The following is a 26,803-nucleotide window of genomic DNA, read 5'->3' as shown; positions in this document are numbered from 1 at the left end:
CTATGTATATGTAACAACCACAGACGCTTCAATTAAATCCCCTGGAGAGCAGGGAAACCTGTGAAACAGGGTTGTAGGGATGAAATAGCCTCAGTGTTTTTCCTGACCTAACATATATATATATATGTATATATTCTTTTTATTTTATTTTATTTTATTATTATTAAAAACAATTTATATTTTCAATATTGTTTTTATTTATTCCCGTGGTATCGAATCGATACCTAAATGTGTGGTATCATCCAAAACCAATGTCAAGTATCAAACAACAGAAGAATTAGTGATTATTACATATGAACAGAAGTGTAGATGGATCATGTTAAAACAGAAAACAGCGCGACACCTACCCTTTACATCCGTAATTCTTAACCATATTATTACGGTATTGGTTTATTAGGTATTATATTTTATTGTATGATCCTGTAACTACTTGGTATTGGATAGATACCTAAATGTGTGGTATCATCCAAAACTAATGTAAAGTATCAAAGAAGAGAAGAATAAGTGATTATTACATTTTAACAGAAGTGTAGATAGAACATGTTAAAACAGAAAATAAGCAAATATTAACAGTAAATGAACAAGTAGATTAATAATCAATTTTTACAGCTTGTCCTTTATAATGTTGACAAAATAATAGGTAGATAAATGACACAATATGTTACTGCCTACGTCAGCAGACTAATTAAGAGCCTTTGTTTGTTTACTTACTACTAAAAGACAAGTTGTTTAGTATGTTCACTGTTTTATTTATGTCATGATCCGTGGTCCGGATCATGTTTTTTGTTTTCTATTAGTTTTGGACACCTTCAGTTCCTGTTTGAGCACCTCCTGAGTTTGTTACCATTGCTATTTTCCGTTTTTGTACCCTTTTGGGTTCCAAGATTAAAATATGTTCCTACCTGCAAGTCCTGTCCGGAGTGATCCGTTTGCATCCCGGGGGAACAAACCTCGCAGCAAGCTGCGACCCCCCCCCCGTCGCGACAATTTAAGGACAAACTTGCAATAATAAACATACGTTTAATGTATCCTAAGATTTTTTGTCAAAATAAAGCCAATAATGACATTTTTTTGTGGTCCCCTTAATTTAGAAAAGTATCGAAAAGTATCGAAATACATTTCGGTACCGGTACCAAAATATTGGTATGGAGACAACCCTACTCTAAGGCCAAGATCAGGTAAGGTGTATATTGAGGATTAAAAATGTTACTTGCGTTTGTTAGAGTCCACTTGCACTGGGGCCACATAGATAGAGCTGTGAAAGAAAGGTTGCTACCAACGTTCCCTCTAAGGTGCGCGCCTGTGCAATTGCGCACTGCTCAAGCGTCCTCTGCGCACGGCAAATCTATGCCACGCAGAAAATCAAATAAAAAAATAAGCGCATAACAATTTTCGACACACGGACACGACAGAGAAAACAGTTTTCGTCATCATTGTTCAAATATTGTAACGTCTGTCGAGACGCTTTGAGGACATGAATTCCATCCATCACTTTACTGAGCAAAACTCTTTATTGTCGGCCATAAACACATCACCAAAACATTAGTAAAAAAAAATGATATCCAGCAAAACTGGTAATTTTCTGCAGTACAAACCAGACCAAAAGCAACTTTGTTATATCAACAGCAGCCGCTCGCTCTTTCTCACTTGCGCCAACACATGCACATATGGCACTTAGCCAATAATGCGTTTACAGCCACACAAAAAGTCGGACAACTCCAACACCACACATAAAGTGTCATTCCAGGTTGTTACTGTCATGTCTGTGTAATCATGTTTTGTTTTAGTCATGTTTTGTTTAGTTTAGTTATTGGACTCTTTAGTTTCTGGCTTTTCACTCCCTTGTCTTGTGTCCATGGTTACCCATTAGTTTCACCTGTTCCACGTTTGGACTCATTGTGCACTCTTGTTTGTCACCATAGCAACCCATTAGTTTGCACCTGCCCTCACGACTCACGCACCTGTCTTTAATCATGTCACTATTATTTAAACCCATTGTTGCCAGGAAGTCTCCCTGGCGACATCATACCCCTGACTCTCTGCTTCACACTTTGTTTACCTCTGCGCACTTCATGCCATGTCCAAGTAAGTTGTTTCTATTTCATGCCACAGTTAGCGACTTTTGTTCATGTCCTTAGTTTTTTTTTGCCCATGTGCAAGTATTTGTTTTCATAGCCAAATTGTTTTACCTCCGCTGTGAGCGCCTTTTGTTTATACCTTTTTGTATTTTTTTGAGTTAGAATTAAAATGTATTCACCTTCACGCCATGTCTGGTCCAAATCATTTGCACCACGGGAGAACAAACCAGAGGTGTGGACTCGAGTCACATGACTTGGACTCGAGTCAGACTCGAGTCATGAATTTGATGACTTTAGACTCGACTTGACAAAATGTAAAAAGACTTGCAACTCGACTTAGACTTTAACATCAATGACTTGTGACTTCACTTGGACTTGAGCCTTTTGAATTGACATGACTTGACATGACTTGCTACTTTCCCCAAAACCCAAAGATGAAAAAGTTATTCGGGAGCGCTCCGTATTTTTCATTGTGTACTTGTCTATCAGCGTTGCGTGTGTCAGCTGGTGTGCTCTCAGTACAACAGCCAATCAAATTAGATCTACTTTGTTTTCATCACACAGCATTCATCCAATCAAATTGCAGGACAACCAACGAAGAAGACATGTCCAAACCACACGCCAGTGAACAAAAAATGATACCTAAAATAATTTTGTTTGGGTATAACAATTACGAGGTGGTCAACACAAAACGGTTTGCAGTATGCAACACATGCGGTTCGAAAATGACTGATGGAGAGGCAACAACTTCCAACTTCGTCCGGCATTTGAAGTTGCACAAAGAACGGTAAGTTTTGAATGTAAGATAACGTTTATTGGCTAAGTAACGTGACTTTTATTTGCTGTGTAGTTAAATCAGTGAGGCTGTAAACTCACTGCTAACGTTATAATGTTATTGCAAACACGGGAATCTGTTGCAGTTCACTACCTTATTCATACTTTTTGTTCAGTGATTTTTTTAAGCAGGGTTACGTTAGTCAATATATCACACGTAACGTTAGACGGCGGTCAGCAGCACCGCGTATTTTAGCCACCTAAAAAAAGACAAAAATAGTAAAATAAAGGTCAGTTAAAATGTATACTATATTATGAATATGTGTACCGTTTTAGCTAGCTTTCTGACATACTGTTGGTTGTTTACCTCAGTGGTCCCCAACCACCGGGCCGCGGCCGGGTATTGGTCCGTGGATCGATTGGTATCGGGCCGCACAAGAATTTTTTTTTTTTTTTTTTTTAATTAAATCAACATAAAAAACACAAGATACACTTACAAGTAGTGCACCAACCCAAAACAACTCTCTCCCCCTTTTGTTCTGGGCATTGAACATGAAGACTCTTCCTTCACTGTTCCGAGTGGCCATGAGAGTTTTGGCAGTGCCTGCCTCCAGTGCTCCAGTGGAGCGAGTTTTCAGCCATGGTGGCATCATACTACGCCCCCATCGTGCACAAATGACTGACAGACTCTTGGCTAATTTGGTCTTTTGCAAATGCAATGCAGCATAGGGCCCTGACATATAAAAAGTACAACTTTTTTGTTATGTTCACGTATATGTCATGTTTTTTCAATGTTAACACTTTTGTACAAATAAGTACATTTGCACTTTATTTTTCAATGTGTTTGTTCTGTAAAGGAATGAGTTAATGTTTAAAATGACTGGTTAATAGTGCTATTATAAAGTGCAATGTCAGCACAATTTTCTTTCCTGCAATTTAAAATGCACTTGTTTTAATAAATAAATACAGCGTTTGAAAAGCATACACAATCTGTGTTAATATATTAGTCTGTGGTTAAAAGGACTTGAAAGGACTCGAAACTCAAAATGCAGGACTTAGGACTTGACTTGAGACTTTCCAGTCTTGACTTTGGACTTGACTCGGGGCTTGCCTGTCTTGACTCGGGACTTGACTCGGACTTGAGGGCAAAGACTTGAGACTTACTTGTGACTTGCAAAACAATGACTTGGTCCCACCTCTGTTATTTAGTCAGATTTGGGACAGGTGTGCTGCTGGTGTAGCCACAGTGTGCACGTCTGATGTTGCTCACATGGGCTCCACTCAATGCTCAGGGACTTTTTGCGTTTGCTCACACACATGAAAAATTAGAGGGAACATTGGTTGCTACGTATGGTAGTAACAAGCATCACCGCCACCTACAGGACCGGAGGGGAATATTACCACCTGATATATCATGATTTGTATAACTGTTCAGCCTTATATTTCATTCTCAAATAAATATTCTTCCCTTGTCTCGTCCTTGTCCAGTCGCTCTTGTTCTTGGGCTGCGCGGCGGCGGCGGCCCTCGGCCTCAACCTCCTGTGCCTGGCCGTCTACCTCAGCTGCCTCTGCTGCCGCCGCAAGGACGAGGACGAGGAGGAGGACAGCAAGAAGCCGACGTCCTGCTGCGTCACCTGGTCGGCCGTCACCGCCGGCCTCGTCACGTGGTAAGAAAAGTCTGGCAAAGAGACTTTTTTTTTTTTTTTTAACGGCGCATTCTCAGTCCGAGCAGGACTCGGCGTTTTGATATTCTCAAGGTGGACGCCGCCTCGCTCGCTCGCTCGGTCCGTTTCTATTTGCCGGGCGTTTTGTTTTCTGCGAGCACTTGGCATGCACGGCAGCATCAACAAGTCGCCTCGCTTCCTTCCCGCATGTCGGACATTAAATCATCAGACAGAACATTAGGTACACCTGCGGCTGCCTTTGCAAAGACAATGTCGCTCATTTTTATGCTATTTAACATTACCTTCTGCGTTTGGAGAGCCGTTCTTAAAGGGGGACTGCACTTTTTTGGGGGGTAATTTTGCCTATCATTCACATTCTTTCTGTCAGACTAGGGATGTCCCGATCCGATATTTGGATCGGATCGGCTGCCGATATTTGCCAAAAATTGCGTATCGGCAAGGCATGGGAAAATGCCGATCCAGATCCAGTTTAAAAAAAAACTCCGGTCCGTGTTTTCCAACGCACCTATTTAAATAATACATTCCACTTTTCTGCTGCTCCGTAATTTCCGTTCCGCATTTTCCAGCACACCTTCAACACATCCACAATTCTCACGCAGTTGCTTTTAGCTGCTGGCATTACACGACAGGCTCTTCTCACTCTTTCCTGTGTCTCCCTCTCACAGACAGCGAGCGCACCTTCTTACACACGTCACATACTGTCACGTCATACGTCACATACGCAGGGCCGGCCCGTGGCATAGGCCGTATAGGCAAATGCTAAGGGCGTCGTCCATCAGGGGGCGCCACGCCAGTTCCACAAATGTTGGAGAAAAAAAAAAAAGAAAAAAAAAAAAAAGTTGGTACTATTATTTCTAAATACAAAAAATAATCCCACGTTAATTAAAATGCAAAGTAAAGCCTATATAATAGAAATATTATTTGTTACAACAACATTACAACCCCCTTCCCGTATCAAGACTCTTTTTGGACGTCACCACATCAAAAAATCAACACAAGATGTCAAAACGGCCAAAACTGTCAGGTGCCCAGGGAAGAAAAAAGAGAAAAGAAGAGGAGGAGAAACGAGAAAAGACAGAGGTAGCAGGTATGCCTACATTAAATTATTTGTCTGTTACAGAATGTGATAGTAACCTGGCTTTTTAGCATTAAGCTAATGTTACATGATTCGGCAATTGCTAATCAATAAATAGCTAGTTCTGTTTTAACGTCGGGTTAATATTGTGGAGGGCGCTAAATTGTTATGGAAAATAATAATGTAACGTTAGGTAATTACAGTACTCCCACCTTACATTCCTCAGGGACATTTGTATTAGATCTCTTAAGCAGGTGTTTTTTGTTTACATTGTTATTGCCTTCTGGTTAGCTAATGTTTGCCCTGCAGGTAATAGTCACTTTTCCACCCCTTTATATATTAGGTATAGTTGTAAGCCTAGTTGTTAAAGTGCACATCATTAATGTAAATTAAGCAATATGTATGTAAAAAATATTGTATTTCATATATTCATTTTTTATTTTTTGCATTCATTTATTTATTCATATTTTTTTTTATCTTGTTAACTATTCTGATTGTTAATTTGCTTTCTTTAAGTAAAAAAAAGGTCAAAGACAAAGCTATTCGGTTTCTTGTGAGTATATACACTTCACTGCCGATGTGGGGGGGCGCCACCTAAAATCTTGCCTAGGGCGCCAGATTGGTTAGGGCCTGATGATGATAGTATATATCTGATAGTATATATCTGTATCATGAATCAATTTAAGTGGACCCCGACTTAAACAAGTGTAAAAACTTATTGGGGTGTTACCATTTAGTAGTCAATTGTACGGAATATGTACTTCACTGTGCAACCTACTAATAAAAGTCTCAATCAATCAATCAAAACACATAGAATCATCATACTGCTGTGATTATATGCATCAAGTGTTCATCCAAGGCTAAGGCAAAATATCGAGATATATATCGTGTATCGCAATATGGCCTTAAAATATCGCAATATTAAAAAAAAGGCCATATCGCCCAGCCCTAGTTCAATGATGCCATTTCTGTTTGTCATGTATAATTTTGTCTATTTTGTGTTTATCCTTGAATAAACAGGTCAGTTTCTTGTTACCAACCATTGTGTATTATTCAAACTCCCCTAATTCAGCTGGCTAGTTGTTATCAAGAGTACTAAAACACTTTTCAACATGATTCTGACAACTAAGTAGGCTAAATAACTTTAAACTTTAATACATGCTCGGATAGGCCAGTATCGGTCAGTATCGGTATCGGTCAGTATCGGTATCGGATCGGAAATGCAAAAACAATATCGGTATCGGATCGGAAGTGCAAAAACCTGGATCGGGACATCCCTATGTCAGACACACATGATTTTATTTATTTATGCATTCTAACTAGAGATGTCCGATAATGGCTTTTTTGCCGATATCCGATATTCCGATATTGTCCAACTCTTAATTACCGATCCCAATATCAACCGATACAGATATATACAGTCGTGGAATTAACACGTTATTATGTCTAATTGTGTTGTGATGCCCTGCTGGATGCATTAAACAATGTAACTCAAGTTATGGAAAAAAATGCCATCATGGCACTGCCATATTTATTATTGAAGTCACAAAGTGCATTTTTTTTTTTAACATGCCTCAAAACAGCAGCTTGGAATTTGGGACACGCTCTCCCTGAGAGAGCATGAGGAGGTTGAGGAGGGCGAGGTTGGGGGGGCGGGGTTTTTGTAGGGGTTAGCGGGGGGGGGGGGGGGGGTGTATATTGTAGCGTCCCGGAAGAGTTAGTGCTACAAGGGTTTCTGGGTATTTGTTCTGTTGTGTTTATGTTGTGTTACGGTGCGGACGTTCTCCCGACATGTGTTTGTCATTCTTGTTTGTTGTGGGTTCAGAGTGTGGCGCATATTTGTAACAGTGTTAAAGTTGTTTATACAGCCAGCCTCAGTGTGACCTGTATGTGCTGTGGACCAAGTATGCCTTGCATTCACTGTGTGTGTGTGTGAAAAACCGTAGATATTATGTGAATTTAAGGTTTATTGGCGCTCTGTACTTCTCCCTACGTCCGTGTACACAGCGGCGTTTTAAAAAGTCATACATTTTACTTTTTGAAACCGATACCGATAATTTTGAAACCGATACCGATAATTTCCGATATTACATTTTAAAGCATTTATCGGCATCTCTACTTCTAACTAGTAAATACATGCAAGTCAGCTAACAATGAAGCTATAAAAAAAAAGTTCTATTCCGCATATAAAGCGCTCTTGAAAACATCCAAAAACCTTCTTCATTGTTTCATATCCAAAAAAAGCTGGCCCAAGTGGCAAAAAAGACTGAGAAAATTGAGGAATGCTCATCAAGGCCGAATAATTCGATCCCTCAGGCGGTACTGCATCAAAAAGCGACATCAGTGTGTAAAGGATATCACCACATGGGCTCAGGAACACTTCAGAAAACCACTGTCAGTAACTACAGTCCGTCGCTACATCTGTAAGTGCAAGTTAAAACTCTACTATGCAAAGCCAAAGCCATTTATCAACAACACCCAGAAACGCCGCCGGCTTGGCTGGGCCCGAGCTCATCTAAGATGGACTGATGCAATGCGGGAAAGTTTTCTGTGGTCTGATGAGTCTACATTTCAAATAGTTTTTTGGAAACTGTGGACGTCGTGTCCTCCGGACCCCAGAGGAAAATAACTATCCGGATTGTTATAGGCGCGAAGTTCGAAAGCCAGAATTTGTGATGGTATGGGGGTGCATTAGTGCCCAAGACATGGGTAATTTACACATCTATGAAGGCACCATTAGTGCTGAAAGGTAAATACAGGTTTTGGAGCAACATATGTTTCCATCCAAGCAACGTCTTTTTCATGGACGCCCCTGCTTATTTCAGCAAGACAATGTTATAACAGCGTGGCTTTGTAGTGAAAGAGTGCGGGTACTAGACTGGCCTGCCTGTAGTCCAGACCTGTCTCCCATTGAAAATGTGTGGCGCATTATGAAGCCTAAAATAGCACAACGGAGACCCCCGGACTGTTGAACAACTTAAGCTGTACATCAAGCAAGAATGGGAAAGAATTCCACCTGAGAAGCTTTAAAAATGTGTCTCCTCAGTTCACTGCACGTAAGCGGCAATGCCCGTGACCGTCGATCCCTCAGGCGGCACTGCATCAAAAAGCGACATCAGTGTGTAAAGGATATCACCACATGGGCTCAGGAACACTTCAGAAAACCACTGTTAGTGCAAGTTAAAACTCTACTATGCAATGCTAATGTCATGACTTGGTCTTGGGTGTTTGCTTTTCCGGGATGCAACGGAAAGTTGGCTCGGGCGAGACGGGAATGTAAGTAAATTTTTTATTTAAAGACTATAAATACAAAAAAAAAGGATCAAACAAAAAGCGTGCACAGAGGCGGAGAATAAACTATGAAACCAAAAGACTATAGCAAAAAGGTACAAACGAAAAACACGCACAATGGCGGAGAACAAACTATGAAACCAAAAGACTATAAACATGGAACAAAAACTTACTTGGCTTGGACAAAAATAGTTGCATGAAGAATGGACATGGAAAGAATGGACAGAGCATAAGTGTGGTGAGGTCGTCAGAAAGACAAACTGAAAAACACTGAACTTAAATACTACAGACATGATTAACGAAAACAGGTGCGTGACGTGACAGGTGAAAACTAATGGGTTGCTATGGTGACAATCAAGAGTGCACAATGAGTCCAAACGTGGAACAGGTGAAACTAATGGGTAATCATGCAAACAAGACAAGGGAGTGAAAAGCCAGAAACTAAACAAAACATGACTTAAAACAAAACATGATTACACAGACATGACAGCTAAAGCCATTTATCAACAACACCCAGAAACGCCGCCGGCCTCGTTGGGCCCGAGCTCATCTAAGGTGGACTGATGCAAAGTGGAAAAGTGTTCTTTGGTCTGACGAGTCCACATTTCAAATTGTTTTTGGAAACTGTGGACGTCGTGTCCTCCGGAACAAAGAGGAAAGGAATTATTTAAAAAATAAATAAATTTAAGAATAGAAACTACTATCATTATCAATTTATTTGAATGCATAACAATAATAATAATAATAATAATAATAGATTTTATTTGTAAAAAGCACTTTACATTGAGCAAACAACCTCAAAGTGCTACAGTGTATTAAAAAAATCAAATTAAAAGATAATAAAAATAGATAAAAATAAATACTAGAACAGCCTAATACAGGGGTCGGCAACCTTTACCAGTCAAAGAGCCACTTTGATGAGTTTCACAAATTATAGAAAACAATGGGAGCCGCAAAAAATTTTTGAAATTTAAAATGAAATAACACTGCATACAAAGTATTTTTTTTGCTTTGTGCTATGTATAATCCAGTGGTCTCAGACACACTGCCCACACCTTAATATGGAATTTGAATGCAGGCGGGTTTTATATGAATGACGATTGTCAGCTTCCGCCTGCTGACGTAGGTGACAGTAAGGCATACTTGGTCATCAACCACACAGGTCACACTGACGGTGGCTGTATAAAAAAAACTTTAACACTCTTACTAATAATGCACCACACTGTGAACCCACACCAAACAAGAATGACAAACATGTTTCGGGAGAACATAAACACAACATAAACACAACAGAACACATACCCAGAATCCCATGCAGCCCTAACTCTTCCGGGATACATTATACACCCCCGCTACCAAACCCCGCCCACCTCAACCGACGCACAGAGGGGGGGGGGGGGGGGGGGGGGGGTTGATGTGTGAGGGAGCAGGGTTGGGGTGGGGGCGGGGTTTGGTGGTATAATGTAGCCCGGAAGAGTCAGGGCTGCATGGGATTCTGGGTATTTGTCCTGTTGTGTCTATGTTGTGTTACGGTGCAGATGTTCTCCCGAAATGTGTTTGTCATTCTTGTTTGGTGTGGGTTCACAGTGTGGCGCATTATTAGTAAGAGTGTTAAAGTTGTTTTATATGGTCACCGTCAGTGTAACCTGTGTGGCTGTTGACCAAGTATGCATTGCTGTCACGTACGTGTGCAAGCAGAAGATGTATATTGTATAACAAGTGGTTGGGCTGGCACACTATTAATACAGATTGTAGAGGGCGTCAAATGTTGTACCATCATGGCACGCCCTTATTATAGATGTAAGGGTGAAAATCGGTGAATATTAATTCCGGGAGTTTTCTGCGAGAGTCACTGAATTCCGGAAGTCTCACGGGAAAATTCGGCAAGTAAGCTGCTGAGCCGCATCAGAGTGATCAAAGAGCCGCATGCGGCTCCGGAGCCGCGGGTTGCCGACCCCTGGCCTAATCAGAGGTGGGTAGTAACGCGCTACATTTACTCCGTTACATCTACTTGAGTAACTTTTGGGATAAATTGTACTTCTAAGAGTAGTTTTATTGCAACATACTTTTACTTTTACTTGAGTATATTTATAGAGAAGAAACGCTACTTTTACTCCGCTACATTTATCTACATTCAGCTCGCTACTTACTTACTTACTTACTTAGTCCTCTTGCACTTCAGGGCGCGTAGAGCCGACCATAGCAACCAGGTCTCTCCATCTGGGTCTGTTGTGGGCAAGGTGTTGAGCTTGTGCCATAGTCACATTGCAGGCCTTAAGGTCCTGGGCTAATACATCCAGCCAGCGAGTCCTGGGGGCGCCTCTAGGGCGTCTCCAGCCAGCTCGCTGCGGGTTGAAGTCCAGGATTTTGCGCGTGGGGTGTTCCCCCGGCAGGCGGATGACATGGCCATACCAGCGCACTCGCCGCATTGCTGCGAGGCGAGAGGCTGGGAGCTGTTGGGTTAGCTCTCTTAGGGTCTTGTTGGTGACATGCTGGCTCCACGTGATGCCTTCTATCCTCCTGAGGGCTCTGGAATCAAAGCCATCTAGCCTGGCCGCTAGGATGTTATTCAGCGGCCATGTTTCCGAGCTGTACAGAAGGACAGAGATGACAGAGGAATTGTAGACCCTCAACTTGGTGTCCCGAGATATGTGCCGGTGTCGCCACAACGGTCTCCACAGGGACTGCATGACGGAGGCTGCAAGGGCGCGACGGCGGTCCACCTCTCGTTTGAGGTCGCCGGTGTTGGTGACTGTCGAGCCGAGGTATCTGATGGTAGGGACAAAGTGGACAGGGGTATCCTCAAATAAGAAGGGTGGTGGGTCTGGTCCATCGCCGATATGCATGAGTTCGGTTTTGGACCAGCTGATTTTCAGGCCAAGCTGTTTGGTCTCCTCATCAAACACACCGAGGGCCTCCCTGAGCTGGTCAGCGGTCTCACTGAACAGGGTGGTGTCATCGGCGTATTCGAGGTCCTTTAGGGTGTAGTTTCCAAGTGACACCCCGGGGACTCGCACACAGACTCTGGACATCAGGTGGTCGATGACACAGTTAAATAGTTCTGGTGCGGCAACACAGCCTTGCCTGACCCCGCTGTTGATGGGGAACCACTCAGAGTCTTTACAGCTCACACGCACACAGCTTTCTGCACCCTGATACAACTGCTGAAAGAGTGTGGTGATTTTAGTTGGGACTCCGAGGGACTTCAGGATGTTCCAGAGGGACCCGTGGTCCACAGTGTCGAAGGCAGCCTTTAGGTCAATGAATGGCAATGTAGAGGTGCCGGTCCTTTCTGAACTCCCGGGCCTTTTCTATTAAGAGCCGGATGGCAGAGATGTGATCCGTGTTGGAACGATTGGGCATGAAGCCGGCCTTTTATGGCAGCGTCTGCTTCTGGTTGCAGGTAGAGCTCGGGTGAGTAATATGCGGGTAAAGAGTTTACCGGGGATGGAGAGGAGTGTGATCCCTCTATGGTTGCTGCAGGTCAGCTGGTCTCCCAACCAGCTCGCTACTCGCTACTATTTTTTATCGATCTGTTAATGCACGCTTTGTTTGTTTTGGTCTGTCAGACAGACCTTCATAGTGCCTGCGTTTCAACAAATACAGTCACTGGTGACGTTCACTCCGTTCCACCAATCAGATGCAGTCACTGGTGACGTTGGACCAATCAAACAGAGCCAGGCGGTCACATGACCTGACAAACAAGTTGAAAAACGTATTCGGGTGTTACCATTTAGTGGTCAATTGTACGGAATATATACTGTACTGTGCAATCTACTAATAAAAGTTTCAATCAATCAATCAAAAGTGTGAAGGAAAAAAAGACCCTTTTATTTCAACCGTACATCCCGTCAAAAGCCTAAAGACTGACTGCACAGTTCCTGTCTTCACAACAAAAGTGCCGCTCCATCGCGCCTGCGCTTTCAAAATAAGACTCTCCGAAAGCCAGCGCAAACAAGCTAGCAAGCTACGGAGTTTGCCGCCAATGTATTTCTTGTAAAGTGTATAAAAACGAATATGGAAGCTGGACAAATAAGATGCCAAAAATCAACCACTTTCATGTGGTATTAGACAGAAAGGAGGAACTTTTTTTCTCCTCCATTTGAAAACGTGGACGTTATCATCACTACTGTCTGATTCCAATCAATGCAAGTCATCAGAATCAGGTAATACACCAACTTATATTCTTGTCTTCATGAAAGAAAGGAATCTATATGTGTTAAACATGCATGTATATTCATTAAAACACCTTTAACATGTAAACAAAAACGGCAAAATAAATAAATATAAATGATATACTGTATATATATATATATATATATATATATATATATATATATATATATATATATATATATATGTATGTGTGGGAAAAAAAATCACAAGACTACTTCATCTCTACAGGCCTGTTTCATGAGGGGGTTCCCTCAATCATCAGGAGAAAAAAATCTCCTGATGATTGAGGGAACCCCCTCATGAAACAGGCCTGTAGAGATGAAGTAGTCTTGTGATTTTTTTTCCCACACATACATATATTGCGCTCTACTACGGTATCGAGCACTATTTTTTGGATAACCTTATTAAGACATATATATATATATATATAAATGTGTGTGTGTATATATATATATATATATATATATATATATATATATATATATATATATATATATATATATATATATATATATATATATATGATATGTGTGTGTATGTTACTCAGTACTTGAGTAGTTTTTTCACAACATACTTTTTACTTTTACTCAAGTAAATATTTGGGTGACTACTCCTTACTTTTACTTGAGTAATAAATCTCTAAAGTAACAGTACTCTTACCTGAGTACAATTTCTGGCTACTCTACCCACCTCTGAGCCTAATACTAGATCTAGTATGCATATATCTAAAAAAAAAGAAGGCTTTTTTTAAAAAGAATGGTTTTTAAGCCTTTTTTAAAAGCACCCACAGTCTGTGGTGCCCTCAGGTGGTCAGGGAGAGCGTTCCACAGACTGGGAGCGGCGGAGCAGAAAGCCCGTTCTCCCATTGTTCGTAGCTTGGAGGAGGTTAGTCTGTCCGGAATAATAAGACAATAAGAAAAACATATGCGTTCTCCTTAAATAGGGATTGTGAGTGATAGACAAAATTCCCCCTCCTAAAAGTGCAGTTCCTCTTTAAGACCAGGGTTAGAGTTCAGCTCCCGATGCGCCAGCCTAACAAAAAAAAAGCTAGGAAGTGATGGCTCGTGGTCAGCGCTTACATGGCCAGCTGGTTAAGCCGCTCTGTGGCACGCTCGCTCGCTCTCTCCTCCCGCAAAGTGGCTAATTGAATGGAGCGCAGCGGTTGCGTCTTCTCGCCATGTGACAGTCATTTGCAGTTTGGATTGAATTCATGGGAAGAATAATGAGATGGTGTTGTAAATTCACGTTTGACATTATGCAAACATCGCCTCCAGCAAAAGCTACTTATCGTTTTATAGCATTTCGTAGCATTTCCTGCCTTTTAATGCGACCCCACGGCCTTTAAAGGCACATTATGTAATTCCCTCCAGCGAGCGCCAGGCAAGAGATTGTTTATTGATTATTGCTTGTTTTGCAGAATCATGCAGAGAGTTTGTTTACTCGCGAGCAGGATTTAATGATTGATCGCATTTACTTTATTTTGTAACTCCGCAATATAGATTCGCAAGGCATAGTATTGATTTCCCGAGTGGTGGTGTTTACAAATGTCCTCGCCTTCAGAATAAAATCGCCGTGCGCTACAAGCCGTCTGACTGTGTTAACAAAATAAGAAAAAGCTTACATGGTTAGTTGTTGTTTGGCTCTTGAAGAAACTATACCAGGGGGTGTCAAACTCATTTTAGATCGGGGGACCACGTCATACTTGCCAACCTTGAGACCTCCAAATTCGGGAGATTTGGAGGGGGGTGTTTGAGGTGGGCGGAGTCGGGTGGGCAGGGGGTTAAGGGGGGAGGAGTATATTTATAGCTAGAATTCACTGAAATTCAAGTATTTCTTATATATATATATATATATATATATATATTAGAGATGCGCGGATAGGCAATTTATTTCATCCGCAACCGCGTCAGAAAGTCGTCAACCATCCGCCATCCACCCGATGTAACGTTTGATCAGAACTGCACCCGCCCGCCATCCGCCCGCACCCGCCCGAAGTTTTATTTACGGAGGCAATAATTGAGCATGGATTTCCAATCGCACTGGCTGATCACATGGGACAGTTAAATGTTTGTAATGCAACCTTTAAAAATCATTACGCGGTGATCGCGGTCCCAAAAATAAACTTTTCTTGCATGATAATGTCCAGAAAAATTCGCTTTATATTACTATAGAGTCCTTTTAACGAATGAGTTTGATGGTTTATCACAAACCTTAAATGAAAGAAGTCCTTTGTTCTCCTGCATCGCATGCACTTTGGCCTTGCTTCGTGTTTGGTGCGCAATCCTGTCGGCTGTTTTTCACAGCACGACATACTGTTAAAAGTGTTTATACTATTTATGCTTTCAAGTCCAAGTTGAAGAAATCTTGTTAAATGTTGACAGCATAACTACCAAAATACAGAAGTATGTCCTTAATATTTTTGCAGTGCTATTTCTGTTGAAAAGTTCAAATGATTACATTAGTGATGTGATGTGCCACTTTTCAAGTGTCTGATGGCTTCAATTAATTTTCATTAATTTTTCATATTTTGAATTCTTTTGAAAGGCTTACAAAAAAACTACATTTGAATTGTAATTCCATGCTATTGACAGGACTATTAATTTTAATGAAGTTAGCTTACCATGTTTACAGTATGATAATTGTGATAGAAATGTGAATTTTAGGCACAGAATATTTTTTACAATTGAACAAGGCAGTAGATTATACAAGCTTGGACAGAAAGTTAATAATGACACCAATTTTTTTTTTATGGAATTGTTTAGTACTGTTTTACCATTTGTTTACTGTAAAAAGTGTTTATACTGTTTATACTTTCAATTAACAAATTGAAGTCTTGTGAAAGGTTGACAGGATAACTGGCATTGACTGTCAAAATAATTTCAAACTATTGAAGTTAGCTTACAGAATAAACATGTCAATCAACCCATATGATTTTTGCTGTAATATTTTTGTTTTGAAAAGTCACTGTGACTGATAGAAAAGTGATGGTTTTAGCAACATTTTAACCTGTCTGAATGCTAATAATCATTTTGCGTCGGGGGGCGAAGCCCTGAACCCTCCACCAGGACTTTGTCCTGGACCTACCGGGGCCTGCGGCCCTTGGACCCTGGCTACTAGGTTTTTCTGATTTCAAAAGTTTGCAGGTATGGTGAGGTTATAAAGCTTTTGCCTGTTAAAGAAAGGAGACTGATCCAATGCAGCACAGACTTTCGCGTGCCACGCTGTCACGACCCAGACGCACACCAGTGCGCAATCATATGGGAGCCGCGCTGAGCGCACCTCCAAGCGCGTCTCGCTGCCGGCGACGGCCGGGTATGGGCCCACGCTCCAGCGCCATCCATTTTCAGGGCTAGTTGATTCGGCAGGTGGGTTGTTACACACTCCTTAGCGGGTTCCGACTTCCATGGCCACCGTCCTGCTCTCTATATAAACCAGGGTGAGCCCCACCCCTTTCGTGAGCGCACTGCGCGCGGAGTGACCCCTGTTACGCGCCCCCGGCAACAGGGGTGGCGGGCAGGTAAGCTGCGCGGGCGGAGCGCGCGGAGTGACCCATGTTACGAGCCCCCGGCCACGGGGGTGGCGGGCAGGTAAGCTGCTTACCTGCTGCGCGTGACGCCGGCCGCGGCGAAGGCGGACGAGGCGGGGTGTCGGTGCGGTGGGCGCGGTAGTGACCCTGGACGTGCGTCGGGCCCTTCTCGCGGATCGCCTCAGCTACGGCTCCCGGTGGGGCCCTCTCGGGGGAAGGGGCCTCGGTCCCGGACCCCGGCGAGGCGTCCCTTCTCCGCTCCGTAAAAGTGTCCATCTCTTTTCTTTTTTTTTCTTCTGTTGTGGCATATGCAGCAGGTGCCTGCTCGTTTTTCGTATGTGGGTAACAACATTTAACTATGTATGTATATTTCCGAATTGGTTTAACTGCCACCCGCAAAAAAAAAAAAAAAAAAAAAAAATCTAATTAATCCGCCCGACCCGACCCGCGCGCGGATAAAATCTTATTTTTTTTTATTTCATCCGCCCGATCCGCGGATAATCCGCAGACTCCGCGGTTGTGCCCGCAAACCGCGCATCTCTAGTATATATATATATCTATATATATATATATATAGTGGGGCAAAAAAGTATTTAGTCAGCCACCAATTGTGCAAGTTCTCCCACTGAAAATGATGACAGAGGTCTGTAATTTTCATCATAGGTACACTTCAACTGTGAGAGACAGAATGTGAAAAAAAAATCCAGGAATTCACATTGTAGGATTTTTAAAGAATTTATTTGTAAATTATGGTGGAAAATAAGTATTCGGTCAATAACAAAAATTCAACTCAATACTTTGTAATATAACCGTCAAACGATTACTATAGGTCTTTACCAGGTTTGCACACACAGTAGCTGGTATTTTGGCCCATTCCTCCATGCAGATCTTCTCGAGAGCAGTGATGTTTTGGGGCTGTCGCCGAGCAACACGGACTTTCAACTCCCTCCACAGATTTTCTATGGGGTTGAGGTCTGGAGACTGGCTAGGCCACTCCAGGACTTTCAAATGCTTCTTACGGAGCCACTCCTTCGTTGCCCGGGCGGTGTGTTTGGGATCATTGTCATGCTGGAAGACCCAGCCACGTTTCATCTTCAAAGCTCTCACTGATGGAAGGAGGTTTTGGCTGAAAATCTCACGATACATGGCCCCGTTCATTCTTTCCTTAACACGGATCAGTCGGCCTGTCCCCTTAGCAGAAAAACAACCCCAAAGCATGATGTTTCCACCCCCATGCTTCACAGTCGGTATGGTGTTCTTGGGATGCAACTCAGTATTCTTCTTCCTCCAAACACGACGAGTTGAGTTTATACCAAAAAGTTCTATTTTGGTTTCATCTGACCACATGACATTCTCCCAATCCTCTGCTGTATCATCCATGTGCTCTCTGGCAAACTTCAGTCTGGTGCAGGTCTACAATTCTTTTCCTGGTGTCCTTCGACAGCTCTTTGGTCTTGGCCATAGTGGAGTTTGGAGTCTGACTGTTTGAGGCTGTGGACAGGTGTCTTTTATACAGATAACGAGTTCAAACAGGTGCCATTAATACAGGTAACGAGTGGAGGACAGAAGAGCTTCTTAAAGAAGAAATTACAGGTCTGTGAGAGCCAGAGATCTTCCTTGTTTGAAGTGACCAAATACTTATTTTCCAACCATAATTTACAAATAAATTCTTTAAAATTCCTACAAAGTGAATTCTTGGATTTTTTTTTCAAATTCTGTCTCTCACAGTTGAAGTGTACCTATGATGAAAATTACAGATCTCTGTCATCATTTTAAGTGGGAGAACTTGCACAATCGGTTGCTGACTAAATATGTTTTTGCCCTACTGTATATACAAACCCCGTTTCCATATGAGTTGGGAAATTGTGTTAGATGTAAATATAAACGGAATACAATGATTTGCAAAATCATTTTCAACCCATATTCAGTTGAATATGCTACAAAGACAGCATATTTGATGTTCAAACTGATAAACATTTTTTTTGTGTGCAAATAATCATTAACTTTAGAATTTGATGCCAGCAACACGTGACAAAGAAGTTGGGAAAGGTGGCAATAAATACTGATAAAGTTGAGGAATGCTCATCAAACACTTATTTGGAACATCCCACAGGTGAGCAGGCTAATTGGGAACAGGTGGGTGCCATGATTGGGTATAAAAGTAGATTCCATGAAATGCTCAGTCATTCACAAACAAGGACGGGGCGAGGGTCACCACTTTGTCAACAAATGCGTGAGCAAATTGTTCAGGAACAACATTTCTCAACCAGCTATTGCAAGGAATTTAGGGATTTCGACATCTACAGTCCGTAATATCATCAAAGGCTTCAGAGAATCTGAAGAAATCACTGCACGTAAGCAGCTAAGCCCGTGACCTTCAGGCTGTACTGCATCAACAAGCGACATCAGTGTGTAAAGGATATCACCACATGGGCTCAGGAACACTTCAGCAATCCACTGTCAGTAACTACAGTTGGTCGCTACATCTGTAAGTGCAAGTTAAAACTCTCCTATGCAAGGCGAAAACCGTTTATCAACAACACCCAGAAACGCCGTCGGCTTCGCTGGGCCTGAGCTCATCTAAGATGGACTGATGCAAAGTGGAAAAGTGTTCTGTGGTCTGACGAGTCCACATTTCAAATTGTTTTTGGAAACTGTGGACGTCGTGTCCTCCGGACCAAAGAGGAAAAGAACCATCCGGATTGTTATAGGCGCAACGTTGAAAAGCCAGCATGTGTGATGGTATGGGGGTGTATTAGTGCCCAAGACATGGGTAACTTACACATCTGTGAAGGCGCCATTAATGCTGAAAGGTACATACAGGTTTTGGAGCAACATATGTTGCCATCCAAGCAACGTTACATTGGACGCCCCTGCTTATTTCAGCAAGACAATGCCAAGCCACGTGTTACATCAACGTGGCTTCATAGTAGAAGAGTGCGGATACTAGACTGGCCTGCCTGTAGTTCAGACCTGTCTCCCATTGAAAATGTGAGGCGCATTATGAAGCCTAAAATAGCACAACGGAGACCCCCGGACTGTTGAACAACTTAAGCTGTACATCAAGCAAGAATGGGAAAGAATTCCACCTGAGAAGCTTCAAAAATGTGTCTCCTCAGTTCTCAAACATTTACTGAGTGTTATTAAAAGGAAAGGCGATGTAACACAGTGGTGAACATGCCCTTTCCCAACTACTTTGTCACGTGTTGCAGCCATGAAATTCTAAGTTAATTATTATTTGCAAAAAAAAAATAAAGGTAATGAGTTTGAACATCAAATATGTTGTCTTTGTAGTGCATTCAATTGAATATGAGTTGAAAAGGATTTGCAAATCATTGTATTCCGTTTATATTTACATCTAACACAATTTTCCAACTCATATGGAAATATATATATATATATATATATATATATATATATATATATATATATATATATATATATATATATATATATATATATATATACATATATATATATATATATATATATATATATATATATATATATATATATATATATATATATATATATGTGTATATATACTACAATATATATATATATATATATATATATATATATATATATATATATATATATATATATATATATATGTATGTATGTATGTATGTATGTATGTATGTATGTATGTATGTATATATGTATGTATATATATATATATATATATGTATGTATGTATGTATGTATGTATGTATGTATGTATATATATATATATATATATATATATATATATATATATATATATATATATATATATATATATATATATATTTTATTTTGCCACGGTCAATTACATGGAGGGGAAACCTTGGGTGTCCATAATTCGCAGGGGTTACGTTCCAGTCGAGGGAACACTGTACAGTCGAAGTGCGTGACAGAGGGTCACAATTGGGGATGGGTACCTTTTTCATTTCACTGCACCAAATTTACCAATTTTTCAGTACTTCTGTGTATGTTAATAAATATTACTTGTTTTTGATAATAAAATTATAGCAACATTTTCGGCCGGCGCGACTTATACTCCGGAGCGACTTATACTCCGAACGGCGAAATGTTTGGACTTTTAGCAACGGTTCACACTCAGTGCCAGGGCCGGCCCGTGGCATAGGCCGTATAGGCAAATGCTAAGGGCGCCGTCCATCAGGGGGCGCCACGCCAGTGCCACAAATGTTGGAGAAAAAAAAAGAAAAAAAAAAAGTTGGTACTATTATTTCTAAATACAAAAAATAACCCCACGTTAATTAAAATGCAAAGTAAAGCCTATTTATTAGAAATATTATTTGTTAAAACATTACGCCCCCCCGTCTGTTACAGAATGTGATAGTAGCTGGCTTTTTAGCATTAAGCTAATGTTACATGATTCGGCAATTGCTAATCAATAAATAGCTAGTTCTGTTTTAACGTCGGGTTAATATTGTGGAGGGGGCTAAATTGTTATGGAAAATAATAATGTAACGTTAGGTAATTACAGTACTCCCACCTTACATTCCTCAGGGACATTTGTATTAGATCTTTTAAGCAGGTGTTTTTTGTTTACATTGTTATTGCCTTCTGGTTAGCTAATGTTTGCCCTGCAGGTAATAGTCACTTTTCCACCCCTTTATATATTAGGTATAGTTGTAAGTAAAAAAAAAGGTCAAAGACAAAGCTATTCAGTTTCTTGTGAGTATATACACTTCACTGCCGATGTGGGGGGGCGCCACCTAAAATCTTGCCTAGGGCGCCAGATTGGTTAGGGCCGGGCCTGCTCAGTGCCACTTAACTTTCAGGTCCTACGCAAAAACGAACGACGTACCATGAATCCCGACGACATAGCACGGCATCGTGGTTTCTCCCGCGTTCAGGAGAATCCCGGCTTCCAGTTCGGGTCAAAAATGTAAATATTTAATAAACCTGTCTGATTCTATTCGTTCTAGCCAACAGCCATTTTTCTCTCTCTCTCTCTCTCTCTCTGCTGCAGAGTGAGCGTTTTGTTTCCCCCAATCTTCTCCCGCGCTCCGTCGTTCCTCGGCATGACAGTTGTGCGCCGCGTGCCTGCCCCGATCCATGATGCTCGCTCTCTGTGGATTAAGCTGCAGAAGGACAAAGGAGCACCAAGGGCACCGGTGGCGTATAAAAAAAATAGATATTGCCTTGTTTGTTTTTTTAAAAATAACAAAAATATGTTCCTCTTTGGCGACCCACTTGAATTAATTAGCGTTTCTCTGCACGGTTCACACAAAGTACGCGCTAAAGCCTCAGCATTTATAGCGTCGGCACAATGAAGGCGGAACAAAGACGTCCAATGAATGCGACGTGCTGAAGGGGGGGCGACGAAACGGGAACATGGCCCCGATTTGTTCCCACGTAGTCTACAGTGTCCCGATTGTTGCGGCAGTACCTGTCGGGATTGATGTCACGCCGCCATCGCGCTACAGACCGCCCCCGCCGCCGCAGCTTGAGCTCTGCATGTCTTTCCCTGAGCGCTACGTGTAAATCCGCTGCTATCTTTTACCTGCGGGCGAAACGTTAATGAGACTTGTTGTTGTTTTAAATAATGATGATTCTCGGCGGCCGTCGCCACTGTTGTTGCTGCTGATGTATTCATAACGCAAACGCGCAGGCCGGGCAGCATGTTAATGATGTTTGCGGTTTCTCGGTCCAACTCCGGTGCCAGTCAAACTTTGACATGAATAAAAACATGTGGAGCGCGAGTTCAGAGAGCGCTGAACCGGAATACCAAGTTTACCGGTGGATCTATAAAACCCCAAAAGCAGTGAAGTTGTCACGTTGTGTAAATGGTAAATAAAAACAGAATACAATGATTTGCAAATGTCATATCTGTCGATCATGTTTTTGTTTGGCCATGTGCTGTTTGTTTTTTGAACTCTTTTTAGTTCCTGGTTGTGCAATCTTGCTTGTTTTGTTCCCATGACTACTCATTAGTTTCACCTGTCTCACGTTTTGGACTCGCGCACCCATACTTGCCAACCTTGAGACCTCTGATTTCGGGAGGTCGGGGATGGGGCGGGGGCGTGGTTGGGGCGGGGGGGCGTGGTTGGGGGCGTGGTTAAGATGGGAGGAGTATATTTACAGCTAGAATTCACCAACTCGAGTATTTCATTTATATATATATATATATATATATATATATATATATGTATGTATGTATGTATGTATGTATGTATGTATATATATATATATATATATATATATATATATATATATATGTGTGTGTGTGTGTGTGTGTATATATATATATGTATATATATATACAGGTAAAAGCCAGTAAATTACAATATTTTGAAAAACTTGATTTATTTCAGTAATTGCATTCAAAAGGTGTAACTTGTACATTATATTTATTCATTGCACACAGACTGATGCATTCAAATGTTTATTTCATTTAATTTTGATGATTCGAAGTGGCAACAAATGAAAATCCAAAATTCCGTGTGTCACAAAATTAGAATATTATTTAAGGCTAATACAAAAAAGGGATTTTTAGAAATGTTGGCCAACTGAAAAGTATGAAAATGAAAAATATGAGCATGTACAATACTCAATACTTGGTTGGAGCTCCTTTTGCCTCAATTACTGCGTTAATGCGGCGTGGCATGGAGTCGATGAGTTTCTGGCACTGCTCAGGTGTTATGAGAGCCCAGGTTGCTCTGATAGTGGCCTTCAACTCTTCTGCGTTTTTGGGTCTGGCATTCTGCATCTTCCTTTTCACAATACCCCACAGATTTTCTATGGGGCGAAGGTCAGGGGAGTTGGCGGGCCAATTTAGAACAGAAATACCATGGTCCGTAAACCAGGCACGGGTAGATTTTGCGCTGTGTGCAGGCGCCAAGTCCTGTTGGAACTTGAAATCTCCATCTCCATAGAGCAGGTCAGCAGCAGGAAGCATGAAGTGCTCTAAAACTTGCTGGTAGACGGCTGCGTTGACCCTGGATCTCAGGAAACAGAGTGGACCGACACCAGCAGATGACATGGCACCCCAAACCATCACCCAACCATGCAAATTTTGCATTTCCTTTGGAAATCGAGGTCCCAGAGTCTGGAGGAAGACAGGAGAGGCACAGGATCCACGTTGCCTGAAGTCTAGTGTAAAGTTTCCACCATCAGTGATGGTTTGGGGTGCCATGTCAGACTACGGTCTCGTGTGTTGTCGGAGGGTGTAACAACACCAACAGGGACGGATTCAAGTTGCACCAGTGGCCCAAAGATGCCAAAGTGGCAAGAAATTGGACGTTTGTTCCGCACACTTTACCCACGAAAGCTATGCTACGACAGAGATGGCAAGAATGTGTGGATATCCTGCGACACTCAAAGCAGATGCATTTCCAACGATAAAGTCAAAGAAATCTGCCGCCAGACCCCCATTGAATCTGCCGGAGTGTGTGAGCAATTCAGGGACAAAGGACCTCGGTAGCACGGCAAGCAATGGCGGCAGTTTGTTCCCGCAGACGAGCGAGCTAAACCCCCTGGATGTCTTGGCTCACACCGTCAAGAGAAGAATATCGACCCTAGCTTCCCTGGCCTGCTGACATGAGGGTATGTCTACAGAATATATTAATTGATGAAAATTGGGCTGTCTGCACTCTCAAAGTGCATGTTGTTGCCAAATGTATTTCATATGCTGTAAACCTAGTTCATAGTTGTTAGTTTCCTTTAATGCCAAACAAACACATACCAATCGTTGGTTAGAAGGCGATCGCCGAATTCGTCCTCGCTTTCTCCCGTGTCGCTGGCTGTCGTGTCATTTCCGTCGGTTTCGCTTGCATACGGTTCAAACCGATATGGCTCAATAGCTTCAGTTTCTTCTTCGTTTTCGCTACCTGCCTCCACACTACAACCATCCGTTTCAATACATGCGTAATCTGTTGAATCGCTTAAGCCGCTGAAATCCGAGTCTGAATCCGAGCTAATGTCGCTATAGCTTGCTGTTCTTTCCGCCATGTTTGTTTGTGTTGGCATCACTATGTGACGTCACAGGAAAATGGACGGGTGTTTATAACGATGGTTAAAATCAGGCACTTTGAAGCTTTTTTTAGGGATATTGCGTGATGGGTAAAATTTTGAAAAAAACTTCGAAAAATATAATAAGCCACTGGGAACTGATTTTTTTAATGGTTTTAGCCCTTCTGAAATTGTGATAATGTTCCCCTTTAAGCCATACTTGCCAACCCTCCCGGATTTTCCGGGAGACTCCCGAAATTCAGCGCCTCTCCCGAAAACCTCCCGGGACAAATTTTCTCCCGAAAATCTCCCGAAATTCAGGCGGAGCTGGAGGCCACGCCCCCTCCAGCTCCATGCGGACCTGAGTGACGTGTTGACAGCCTGTTCACACGTCCGCTTTCCCACAATATAAACAGCTAATGATCGAGGGCGAGTTCTTGGTTTCTTATGTGGGTTTATTGTTAGGCAGTTTCATTAACGTCCTCTCAGCGCGGTAACAACACACAACAACAGCGGTCAAGTTTTCGTCTACCGTAAAGCAGTTCGTCTGCCGTAAACAGCAATGTTGTGACACTTTTAAACAGGACAATACTGCCATCTACTGTACATGCATATGTGACCCACCCATAATGTGTCACATTTTTGTGTTGATTTATTTATTTTATTTTGTGGTTTGAATTCGTTTTTGGAGCTGTCATTACACATTTATCAGTATTCACATTGGTCAGTAGGGGGCAGTAGGGCGTTTCTTCCCACTTGAATGCTATCACCTGCAGACCGGAAGTGTCTTGTCATTCTGATGAGAGCGACCAGTCTGTGAACAATTGAAACGTCCTGTGTGCTTTTTCCTCCTGTATAACAGGTTAGTTTTGGTGAATCAACTCACTGAAAAATATCCATGTGATCTTTATAAGTTTAAGTACACATTCTGATGGTGGAGCCTAACTCTAAAGTGTTTGTGAGTTGTAGTTTGTATTTGTGAATGAATCCAGTGCACAGCTGCAGTAATCAATACAAAAAGGCGACGTGAGTGCGCAATGTTTATATAGGAACTTCTGATCCTAATTCAGACTCCCAAATTAGAGCTCCCGTTTTCTTATTGATTTTATAATGTATATTTGTATAATGTGTGTGTTCTGAAATAGTGACAGAGAATAGAACAAGGATGGACAATTCAACCCTTAACTCAACAATGAGTAGATGAGTGTTATGTGTGTGTATATGTGTAAATAAATGAACACTGAAATTCAAGTATTTCTTTTATTTATTTATATATATATATATATATATGTAATAAAATATATATATATATAGCTAGAATTCACTGAAAGTCAAGTATTTCTTATATATATATATATATATATCTTAACCACGCCCCCAACCACGCCCCCGTCCCACCCCCGACCACGCCCCCGACCACCCCCCACCCCCCACCTCCCGAAATCGGAGGTCTCAAGGTTGGCAAGTATGCTTTAAGCTTTCAGTTGCCAGGCAGTCTGTCTGGTGACATTGCTTCTGCTACCCATGCTACCTTTGATACTCATGTCTGTTCATAGTTTCATGCTCTGCTCATGCCACAGTAAGTGCTGTTTGTTTTATGTTCATAGTTTTGCCTTTGTTCTAGTTTCTGTTTCTTAGCCAAGTTTGTACCGCCGCCTTGTGCGCACCTTTAGTTTGTTCTTTTTGTTAGTGTAAAAATAAATCATGTATCTACCTCATACTTGCCAACCCTTCCGGATTTTCCGGGAGACTCCCGAAATTCAGCGCCTCTCCGGAAAACCTCCCGGGACAAATTTTCTCCCGAAAATCTCCCGAAATTCAGGCGGAGCTGGAGGCCACGCCCCCTCCAGGTTTACTGTTAGGCAGTTTCATTAACGTCCTCCCAGCGCGGCAACAACACACAACAACAGCAGTCACGTTTTCGTCTACCGTAAAGCAGTTCGTCTGCCGTAAACAGCAATGTTGTGACACTCTTAAACAGGGCAATACTGCCATCTACTGTACATGCATATGTGACATTAACATCTAGGGCTTTTAGAGAGTGCAGTGCACAACTGCGCACACAACAAGGAGACGAAGCAGAATGCATCATCAGAGAGGGCGTTCAGCATGGTTAGAAAAATAGTGACAGAGAATAGAACAAGGATGGACAATTCAACCCTTAACTCAACAATGAGTAGATGAGTGTTATGTGTGTGTATATGTGTAAATAAATGAACACTGAAATTCAAGTATT

The 26,803-nt window shown here is 41.8% G+C and overlaps 1 protein-coding gene across 5 annotated transcripts in view; it reads left to right on the top strand.

Annotated features, from left to right (window-relative positions):
- The window catches only part of ttyh2 (tweety family member 2), a 225,484-nt gene that overhangs the window by 81,939 nt on the left and 116,742 nt on the right, over nt 1-26,803 (top strand). For all 5 annotated transcript variants that reach the window (XM_061931875.1, XM_061931872.1, XM_061931874.1 and 2 more), the window contains exon 2: nt 4,341-4,519. In XM_061931875.1, coding sequence (XP_061787859.1) covers nt 4,341-4,519 — 179 coding nt within the window. The remainder of the gene's footprint in view (nt 1-4,340; nt 4,520-26,803) is intronic.

Source organism: Nerophis lumbriciformis, linkage group LG39, assembly GCF_033978685.3.
Source record: "Nerophis lumbriciformis linkage group LG39, RoL_Nlum_v2.1, whole genome shotgun sequence".
Taxonomy (NCBI): domain Eukaryota; kingdom Metazoa; phylum Chordata; class Actinopteri; order Syngnathiformes; family Syngnathidae; genus Nerophis; species Nerophis lumbriciformis.
This window is presented reverse-complemented; position numbering and strand designations above follow the sequence as displayed.